The sequence below is a fragment of the Papilio machaon genome, chromosome 14 (assembly GCF_912999745.1).
Source record: "Papilio machaon chromosome 14, ilPapMach1.1, whole genome shotgun sequence".
NCBI lineage: Eukaryota > Metazoa > Arthropoda > Insecta > Lepidoptera > Papilionidae > Papilio > Papilio machaon.
The window spans coordinates 2621682-2633422 of NC_059999.1; the positions used below are offsets into that span (position 1 = coordinate 2621682).

The 11741-nt window shown below is 33.1% G+C and overlaps 1 protein-coding gene across 1 annotated transcript; it reads right to left on the reverse strand.

Moving 5' to 3' along the window:
• Nucleotides 1-1469: 1469 nt before the first annotated feature.
• On the reverse strand, nt 1470-11442 carry LOC106719809 (transmembrane protein 151B). The gene is made up of 8 exons (XM_045680974.1): nt 11127-11442; nt 5567-5715; nt 4460-4663; nt 4100-4184; nt 3246-3411; nt 2795-2918; nt 2603-2723; nt 1470-2532 (listed from the first exon to the last, which is right to left on the reverse strand). The coding sequence occupies exons 1-8, from the start codon at nt 11175-11177 to the stop codon at nt 1639-1641; spliced, it is 1794 nt and encodes a 597-aa protein (XP_045536930.1). The 5' UTR covers nt 11178-11442; the 3' UTR covers nt 1470-1638.
• Nucleotides 11443-11741: the final 299 nt, after the last annotated feature.

The following is an 11741-nucleotide window of genomic DNA, read 5'->3' on the forward strand; positions in this document are numbered from 1 at the left end:
TTCTATATTTCTACTTACAAATTTATAAGACAATGCAACTCAAATTTAAAAATTATAATTTTAATTTTACATTTAGTTCAAGCAAATATATAACTCAGTCATTATTAGCGTAATATTAAGCTTATATTGAAGTGATAAATTAACTTAAATAATCACGTTTAAAAGTTTCTTTTCTATCATAATTAATTTGTTAACTTCAATAATACATTGGGATTTAATTATTGGAGTGCTTTTAATTACAAGTGCTCTTAAATAGGCTAAAAGCTTTATATATATAAGATGCTCTTAATCATTAATTTTGTAATTTTGCCAAACGTATCCTAATACGAATATGTAACTAGTGCTTTAATATACTGTTAATTCTATTTTAACTTAACATTTTAAAGGTCCCTAAGTATTACTCGACCACTTTAAAGCGAGATCTAACATTCCTTAACTTAACGTATTTTATGAACGAATTATAATGCATACAAAGATGCCGTTTAATATTGGCACTTGATGTAATAATACAACAACAAATTTATCTGACCCGGTGGGTATAAGTGATAATAAATTAATATAGCTCATTAGCCCCTACCCATCAAAATGAAAAAAGTGTCACGAGATACTTATCGTACTTTGCTTTCTTGTCATGTTTTTTCTTTTATGTTATTTTCTAAGTTTATGTAGGTTTTATACAATTCTGACAGAACTAACGATATAGTAGCGTCTCTCTCACTGGGCCAGATATCTTTGTTAGACTACATTTATCTAAATTATATTTACTCAAGCATCTATTAGTTGAAGCTTATTAACGAAGGGATATAAAACCAAGAAGGTTCATTAATAAATAATTATAAAATAATCATATATCTAGGTGTTTTAGTTGGTTCTTTCATTCGAGACTCATTTCGTAAGTAGCTGGAAAGGGAAGGTCTTATTTATTAACTATATTTTAATATCACTTTTGGCTTAAATTTTTGACTAGTAATTTGTGCACCATTTTATCAAATGCTTAAATATCTACTTAAATTCCCTTATAACTTAACCATCCATTCAAAACGCGGAATATCAACCGAGTCTGTGAATATACAATTATTCCATTCATTGCTTAAAATGAAAATATAAGGCACTGCCTTATAAAATTACCATTAGCTATATAGGAGTAGTATACCTGTTACAATTTTAGTTTAAATGACCTTTGAATATAATGAAACGTCTTTTATTCAAAACACCAAATGTTTTTTTTTCAATAATAGTTTGGATGTATAGAAATTTTAATTGACTTTATACCTGGCGGTGATGAATTTTCAAAATTTCAATACTTGTACCAGTAGTCGAAGTAACAAGCAATATTTTATGCACCTATCTATTTAAGTGTACAATTATATATAATACATATCTTAAGTTACACTAATATTCAATATTCTATGTATAAGTCTCGTAATATTCAACAAGTAAATATGGACGATTAACTACATCGGTCTCAAAGTGGGTTTTCAATTCCAATTTAATTTTTCATTTGTTCTTGTACTAGACGTTGGCAAGCTCTTTAAAAAATGTACAATGTTCCGTTATTGAACTTTAGAAAGCACTATTTTAAAGAAAAGTGTCTAGCTTTTAAATAAAAAGAAAAAATATTTTGACACCACGCGAAGGCTATAGAGGTGTTTCTTCCCCAGACTCACACTGGGGTAATCTTATAACTCTAGGTCCAGCTAATACTCCAATACCATCCAAACATGATCTCCTATTTGCAATTACGTCCCTTAAAAATGCTCTTCGTGGTCCCGCTAAGTCTGTCCCAGTTATGGATCTCGTAATTCTTCGCAACGCAGGTAATTTTAACGCTTCTTCGTAAGGCGGGGGTTCATCAGTAGGAGTTGTTTGAGCTCGACCTCCAAATGGATCTCGAGAACACGTAGGAGATAATTCTCTTGAATAATATAATGTATTCTCTCCGTTCCTTCTCACTTGTTGTTCTGATATTAATTGGTAATTAGGTGAAGTGTTGTTCGTAAAATCTTCTAATATTTGTCTTGCACTCCTAGTCGTTGTTAACACTCCTGCCCAAGATCGCCTATTTTGTTTAATGTCAAATGATCTAGTGCTATCAGCGATGTTACTGCTTGAATGTGTACTCGTTATTCGTACTTTAGGTCTACGAGGAGGTTCATCAAAAGATGCAGCTTTCACAGTTGGCCTGTGTCTTTGTTCCGATTCTATATCGATTAGAACAGGGTTGTTGGTATCTTCAGTCGGTTCTTCCCTAAGCGCGGCATCGATACGCATGGCTTCAGAGTAGGAAGGTACTAAGGCACAGTTACCTCGAATTGCTGCGAATAATTCTAAACTATCAACAGTAGATGCATGAGATAAAGGAAGTGTACGAGGTGGTCGTGGAACAGAAGACAGTACTGCGCTCTGCTCATCAGCAAGATTCCAAGCGTAATTAGCGGCTGGTACTGGCGGCAAAGTATCCGATAGATGTGTATCTAAATCAAGCTGTCGACTCGGATCCAATTCATAGTTCGTACCAAATATTTTAGTGATCTGGAAGAAAAAAAAATTGTTTGATACACATTTACCATTTGTTTCTGAAAAGGAATTAAAATTTAATTACCGTATAATGAACGTAAGCTGTATTACATTCAATAATAATTCGTAGAGGCCACGACAAAAGCAAACAAGATAACGTCCAAAATAATATTTGTGAAGAATACCAAGGACACCGATCAGCTTCTCTGTAAAAAAATAAATAAATTTAAAACAATGCATGGAAATAAACATTTTTAATAATAAAGGATAATTATACCTGTAAGCTACCATATATTCTTTAAAGGAACTGACACCTATTAGATCCAGACCCTCTCGCATTTCCATGAAGTCGTCAAAACGTTCATGCTCAGCGAAAAATCTTGATCTCTGATCTTCGAATTCTAGAATGTAGAATTTCACAGAATATGAAAACAAATACAAGTATCAAGAATTTAAGGTATCAGTTGTTTGATCATTTGAGACATTACTACGCCGACTGCCACTTGGAGTAGTTTTCTCTTAGACATTCTAAAATAAGGAACTCCTTTAGTATAGCTACAAACAATACTGAGTGTGGCTTACGGATGAATTGAGGTGAGACTGTATGAGAGAAAGACAAAAATAATGAAAGAAAAATACTTATTACATAACAAATTACATTGGTATTCTACACAAATGTGGCACAAGGTAGCCAATTGTTTTTCTACGAGTTATTTCGTATCACTTACCGCTAGCAGCTTCGATATTAGCGAAAGCAAATCCTTTACTGAATCTGACTTTAGTGATGGGTGTTTTTGAATCCAACACCAGGTTCCTGGATGCGTCTCGCTGGCCGCAACACGCGTGCGCGAACGACGTGCTCGCGCTGTGCGTGTTCACTCGCTCATAATATACCTAGGACAAAAGGTATCTTTTATTTCTTTTGCAATATTAAGAAAATTTGGCATCACTTAAAGCTATTTTTTAATATAAATAGAATTTCTGTTATTGTAAGTTTCAAGCTTTAATTTAGATAGGTTTTTTTCTGGTAGGTTACTGAAATGTTAATAATTTTCATTGTAGTACTTTTGTGATCAATGTTTAAACTATATCTCACATTTTAAGGATATTTTAACTTCCTAACCCTGAGTTTCTGAGGCCAAAATCTCTGTTCAAAGCATATTTTTATCCCTTGTCAAATGATATGTCATACAGATATTTTGGTCTCAGAAACCAATGGTAAGGAAGCTATATTTAGCCGTAACACGTAGGTAGGTGCTATAATTAATGTTACAATTTAAGTAACAATTTTTATAATTATATCACGATTTTTTGTTCCTATTTGTTTTGGATATTGTAATTTCCATGCAAGCATGATTCCTTACTCGATATTTATAGCGAAGTTGTAATCTACGATCTACACGAGGGTGTAGCACGTAATGCTGATTTCATACAAGGGTTGAACAGTAAGGACAGTGCAATTCTGCTATTGTTTGAACGAACAATGCCGAGTCAGAACATTGTTTTCATACAATATAACCAATAGTGTTACTGCTCTGCCTCACTATTCGGTCCTAGTGTGAAAGTTGCATTGGTCACGCACCTGTGTGGTCGTGTAGGCGTCTCCGTTGCGATACCTCGTCACCTGCCGCTTGCGCCGCACGTAATGGTAGCAAATCGCTTTCCACCTGTGTATTTGAAAGCGATTTAATATCAAGCTGTATAGTTTACCATTTACAGTTTGGAGACCATGCAATACGTCATATGCTAGACAATTATTATTTCAAAGGTTATTTCAACTTTTCATCATAAGTTTGTTTAGTTTTGAGATTTTTTTCATCAATGTCCCAATGTAAGAGCTAGCTGCTAAATCGCTTATAGGGATACCAAAGTACTTATTCAGAATAGAAGGATATTAGATTTTAAGAGGATAACACATCCGCGGTAAAATAATAAGCCATACCATACTCTCGGCGTGGCATTCCTCATGGCGTGCACTCTCGCACTGACCGCGGCGACGTCCACACGTCTCGCCAGCTGTATCCTCGCTGTACTGTGATAACATTCCACCAGATACACTAAGTATAGCAGCAGAACGAATGCTATCGGAATGTACGCGTAGCCAACGTCGCATGGTGACTCACGTACAGTACGTTTTATTGGAAACCTAAAACAAAACGATTGTCAGTGAAAATCTTAGAGTTCTTTTCTTTGTTCGTTGAGCCTATACTAATGCGCTATACTCTTCAATAATAATAAAAATCAAATACGTGCAAGACACTGATAGCCTTGTAGCACTTAGACTATGATTAAGAAGGAACCAAAGACATAACATGTTTGAATCACATTGGGAAGAACAATATAACGTTATGCAGTAATTAAATGTTATTCGAAGTTTAAAGTTGAAAGTATTTTTAAAAAAGGTTATGAATAATAATATGACGTATACTTTATAAGGATAATATGTTCATTAAAATCAAAATAACGTAAGTAAAAGCTTAACGTTAGATCAAAGTGGCATAATAAATAAAAGAGATCTATTTGCAAACGGAGAAGTGTATCTACGTCATTAAATATTAAAGGTTGTTTACGAAGTTTGTTTCGAGTGTAGCCGTGGGAGGATCCTCTGAAAGGCGCGATACAAAATTAGCCTGACATAAAATAAAATTTAACAAATGATCATATTTTCATTTCAATATTAATTTTTAGACAGAATTGTTTTTTCTTTGTGACTGTGTTAAAGACGTACACAACAAGACACAATAATGATAGCGCAGAACTAAATTTAACCACAAACATTTCGGCAATTTTAAATACGATAAAAATATACTTATAAAAGGCTGCATAACATAGTTTTACCTAGTTTACATAGAATCAATGAAATTTGAACCACTACCTATATTTTGGTCAAAGAATGACATACGAATACAATTACTAAGTTCTTTGTCATTTTGGCGAAGATTAATAAACTTTTTGTCATTTTTTAGCGCTAGAATTATTCATGTATATTCGTTCACTGGCCGCGCCTTTACCACGCCACGTCGCTCCATGTGAAATGAATAGCACTTACGTATTCAGATCGATAAGTTCTCGATCTATCTCGGCGGTGTTGCACCAGGCGACGGAGCCGAGGCAACCGGCGATCATCAGTGTCAGCAGGAAGCATTTCCAGTTGCCCTCACGCCGGAGCACCCCGCCCAGGCTCTGCTGACGAGGACGCTGCCAAATAATATCATATGAACAAATAGAAATCGAATTAAACCTGTTACTAGATGTAACTGGATAAGTTTTATGCTATCATCATCGGAGAGCTACTACGGCGTAGCATGTGTTTCCATTAATGAAATATATGTATTGTTGTACGTTTTTTTTTTCAAGATGAATAAAAGGGATAACAATATGTTTGTACCAGTGTTTTCGTATTGCTTGTAGAGCAACGTTACTACGGCGTAGCATTTATATCTCTCTAAATAATTCTGGTTTTATATTATCTACATTCTACATCAAACAAGTTCTGTTTTGATTTCAGTAAAATAATTTTTCAGATAAAGAGATATGTTGAATTTATATAAGAGCTTTGTAACATGCCAATGTATACATGAATCGCACACAGCTTATTATCATACTGTAACAAGGTTCACAGAATCACTCTTACGTTATTGATTTCCCGCATATTCTTTGTTTCGTATAACCATACACAATGAAATTCGTTATGAGTACCAATACTTTTGTTTTTAAGTATACTTTATTATTTTTTCATATACTATAATGTTATTTGGAATACCAATTGTTTTATTGCCATGTGTAACTATGAGTTTCTATTGAAAATATAAACAAATATATCAACTCTCTGAGGCTGATTTTAGAGTCACGCTGACCCCACGCTAACCGCATTCTGTCCTTCACTGACAGCTCAGCGCTGACCTGTCAGCACTGTCGTGGTAGCTATCAGCCTTCTTTCTAGTTTTTGTATAGGTATTTTGGTAGTGGATTCTCATGGTATTTATTGACGTAGATAATATTTGTAAATACACTCAAATCAAGCAAACTTTTCAAATGATTAGAAATTGAAGTATCGCTGCTATGATACAATTCCTAGCACGTACAGGTGTACTAAAATTCAATAACAAGTAGAACAGTTCAATGGCCGATCAATATAATTTTATAATTTTAGATGACACACTTGGTCTAGTCATGAAGTTATTATATTTTAGGTTGATCCACGCTTTCGATATCGGAAACGTAATTAATTCATTTTTTTCATATCAAATTGTTTTACACCTTCACGGTATGTACCGTCTGTACATACCGTGAAGGTGTAAAACAATTTGATATATATGTCTAATATTGTGTTACTTCATTTCCGGTGTATCCAAAATGCTTGGGTATTGCAAAAATCAGTGGATACGGTTGGTTTATTGACTTTGTTTAAATAAATAGTTGTTAGATTGATATAACATACTTGGACTGACAAGTATAGTCACAACAACTGTCTTGCAAGTGTTTATGTTGCGTTATTAAAGTTTAGATAAAGTCAAAGTATTGCATTAGTATCATTGTACTAATATTGCAATAGTATAATTGTTTCTGTAGATTTTGGAATAACTATTTAGGAATAGTTAAATTTAAACAAAACAAATTTATAGATAGGTTATAAAATATGCAAGCTAAGTACCTAAACTTTACAGGTGACGATCGATAAATCTACTATACGATTCTATTTTTGAATCTTCGCTGTTCATTGTTGTGAAAATGAATTTGATTTATAGAGCGATTAAAACAATGGTAATATAAGTTCCGCGGTACCACAACTGCAAGTTGCCCTAATGATCGTGGACCTTCGCAGGAAAATGGCATATTAAGGAGAAAAAGTACCATTTTCCTTTGGCCGTAAATATAATTTCTTCAGAAATTTAAAATACATTACGAAGCAGTTAATTAATTAGGTTCTCATTTCTAATTTATAAAAATAATTTTCATTCATTAACAGGCAAAGTTTGCAGACAGTAATCTTAACTTTAATATCGAAGACATACTTAACTTCGTAAATCTATTTATATTAGTTATCATTAATCAACCGATCATTAATAATTTAATGCTTTTAAAACATAGATTCGAGATCAATTCGACGTCTGATTTATTAATAGTTTTGGCAATGATGTTTCTTCAACTGTAGAGACATACAGTTAAATTTCTGTTTTTTTTTTTTCAAATTTGGTGCAACACATTTTATTTCGTAACCCATTTTTTCCATTTTCATTTTGTCTAGTTTCCAGTACAGCTTAAGACGTGGTTATTGAATTTCCAATTCTTTTTTCATAATACTCTGCGTCACAGGAAAATGAACATACTTCTTGGATCTAATAATTTCTATTAGCTAAAATATATCGGAAAAATTTATTTTTATGTGGATAGAAATAGCTACATATTACGTTTCATTGTTAAGAATGACAACATAACATTAACATTACGGCACAAGTAACATACTTTCCGATGCCGGAACGCCCGCGGGCGCTTTGATAGCAGCAGGTCAAGGTCCGCTTCATACTATGTCATGGTTTTATGTTAAAGGATATGCCTTTTTTAAAAAATGACATTGAGTCTACTAGAGCACTTTTAGCTTTGGCGTATGACTATTTAAAAACAAACAGACCGTTGAGGTATTCAAATATTAAAATTTGAAATCATTAAGTATATTTATAAAGATCTCCTCCCTCTCATGATCATTTCCCTCTACTTATTGGAGTCGACACAACAGGTTTTGGTCTTCTAAATTAATTAATTATTTATCACTTGTAATTTCTGTCGTAACTACCTTCTTAATATCACTCATATATGTTTACATTCATTTCATGATGCTTTGCGTTTCTCTGCAATATGCTAAATATAAAACAGTCTATTTGAAAGTCAAGGCGCGTGGTTGGTGGCAAATTGATGGTTAAGGCGGTGCAAAGAAAGGCGTTGGCCTTCTCCTTGTTACTTATTTACAAGGAAGCTACTGGCATGAAATTCTCAGGGTATTATTGTAGTGTAATTTGCTATAAAAATTGTCATAATAAATTCCTACCTAACTTTAAAACTTATTTTCAAAGTGAGTTTTGTCTAAACATTATTAGTTAAATGCAAGTATATAGTTGCAACATACGTCATCATGTTTGGAACGATATAAAGAAAACTTTCACGTAAACCGTAAAAAGAAAATCATACAATAAAGAAGCTTTATGTGCTATTTAATATTGCCATTGCGAAATCTTCCGCAACCTAAAGAAAGAAAACGTTGTGAGATGTTCATAAAAACCTTCTAGAATATCTTGACTATATTAAAATTGACGAGGAAAACGTGTGTTTTCAATTTAATTATGTATACTGTGATAAATATGAAAATTCTAAAAACTCAATAAACATTATCACTTAAATTATACTCTTCCATTTAAAATAGAACCAAATTACAAAGTTCGTCTTTGTAACTAAGTTCCTAAAATTGTTCATTTCCCTTTGCTTATTGAGTAGTCCTTTACAGATTTTGTTTGCGGTAAAAAAAGGAATTCAAATCTCTTCTTTCTTAACATTATTGTCACTTGTACGGGCTGTCACATTTAAGATAAAAGTCATCACCATCATCATTATGATGATGATTATCGTTATCATCATCATCCTGGAAACTTTGAAATTTTCTCTAATATACTCGTTAATTCTGTATTAAGGATAACTTATAAGGTCAATAAATAAAAAAAAAACATACAAATAGCGAATTAATTTACCACAGAAATAGATGAATAGATGTAAAAGCATATAACATTACTAATAAGTTGCCGCTAATGACAATTATCTTCAATAAATCGTGCTTTGTGAGCTGGTTCCCCGTAGCTTCGCTCGTTTTAAGAGTACACGTTAATATTGTAGGGGCTCGGAACAGTTCAGCATACGTAATATTGTACGATGGGGAGTTTAGTTAGCTAGTAGTATAGTTATATATAGCTTCGTACGTGAACACAATGCGGACTCGGTTGCTGGAAGCGAAACTAATCTAATGCGCTTCAAAGATCATTCGATTACTAACAGGTAATCGATTTTTTAAATGCACTTTACTATTTTAGACTCGATATCTCTTATTTTGTCGAGTTAAGAGCAGTATAACGGACTTAGAAGTTTTTTATATATTAAAAGCCTCTCGCCGAAAAAGCGAAGCGACCGCTACCCAAAAACATTGCAGATGCATTGCCAACCTTTAATCTACGGAGGAGGGGACACATAGGAAGAAAATCCCGTTCATGTGTTACGCCTGATCAATCAAATTCACTTCCCCTTCTCATCCTTTCCTTATACGAAAAGGGTGGGAAGGGAAAGAGAACTGAAATAAGGCCTCCGTAACGCACACTCATGGGATGAAACTCAATTTGCTTCCAATTCACGCCTGTCTTCTGTGTGGCCGTAGTATTTGAACGGTCGAGCCGGCCCATTCGTACAAAAGATGTTGTTGTTGTTGCCGTCTACCACAGACGAATGAAGTAAATATCTTATACATAACTGCTGCTTAAAATCTCAGACCTAAATATGCGAGTATGGACAAAAACCGTATTCAAAAATGTGTTGGTATAAACACCAAATTAAGGTTTATTATTTTTAGATATTTTCCTAACGCCTTGTAAGTAATAAAAATAATGTTTTCTAATACAAATTTTGTTGCAAAATATTTTCATACATCGCCCAAAAAACAAATGAAAAACCCGCGGAGAAACGGGTCCTATAAATTCTAACCCTCAGTCTGGGATATTTCAAATCGTATTTTAAACTAATAAATCTTTAACATCTTATTGAGACAAATAGAAAACGGTAACACTCACATTAAAATGTAGCTTAAAGTTTTCGAAATAAAGTTCAATTTACAAAACTCATCGCAAGGAGCTTAACAAAAGGGTCATGTTTTTCCTTTCTATGCGGTTCTACACCAGGAAAAAGTCCTCCAGAATAAAAAGGTATTATTACCATACGCCTCTCGGTTTTCGCGTTGTTTTCCTGAGACAAAGGAAGATTCAATTGTTCGTTCAGAATACTGACTTAACAATACAATTTCATCCAAAGATTCATTTCAAAAGATAAACGTTATAAGAAAAAATACATTGAAAATGTAAAAGAAAATGAAATAATATTCAATTCATTAGCAACGTGAATCTCATCTCCGAATACTGCAGATGTACTTTTACATAACGGAATTTGGACTGAATCCAAAAGCTCTTGAATTATATAATAATAAAGTTTATTACATAACAAATTTTAACACCTGAAACGGAATACAATAATTTTATACACGTAATTTGCGTAGTTTCCAACGTACCTGACACGAAATTTAAGCTTTGAGAAAATAATCACAAATGCATTAATACTAATAGTAAGTTAAGGACACCTTAGGCTTAGATTAATTCTACATTTACAATAACATAAAGGATATTTGTTTATCAAACTAAAATAAAACTTTTTAACAAGATTTTAATTTCTAATTTAGAAAAATTATATTCACTTATAATTTGAAAAATAAAGAATTTTTATTAATTGTTTTTGTCACTTTAAGTTGTATTCAATACGAGTAAGTATATATTTACAATTATTTCAATAAGTACGAGAATACTAACCAAATCCTCATCGTCATCGGTGAAAATATTTTCTCGATCCTGCGTAGTCATACCTCCTTATTGTGCACACACAAAAAACAATTCTTCATGGCTCACACACACAATACACAACCCTCCATCACTGAACACTTTAACTGCATCCAAAGTTTCCCCTATAATTCACTGTACTCCGAAATTCATTGTTAACATAGATTTTAAAATTTATCGATATTAATTTTCAAATTTACTCTATTAATAGTAATTAAGAAGTAGACTTTATACGAAATAAAATCCGAATGTTTATCTTTGAAGTCGCTTTTCGATGTCGACGACGCGAGCTTTCGGAGCGAAGTGAGAGAGCTTACTGCGGGAGCGAAGGGCGGGCGGAGTGCTGCAGCGTCCCATTGCCATGGTAACGCGGTACGTCGTTGCGGAGGGAAGCTTTTCTGATTCTATTTTGTCGGTCGAAATTTTGTGAATACATATTTAAAATAAACCGAAACCTTGGTTTGTTTAATACAATTTTAACTATAACATTTCATACAATATTGTGATTAAAAATTTTGTGTTTTTTGACTTCATGTTGAAAAATTTAATAAGTGTAGCAGAAAATTTTTTTCGCATTCCAATCATGGT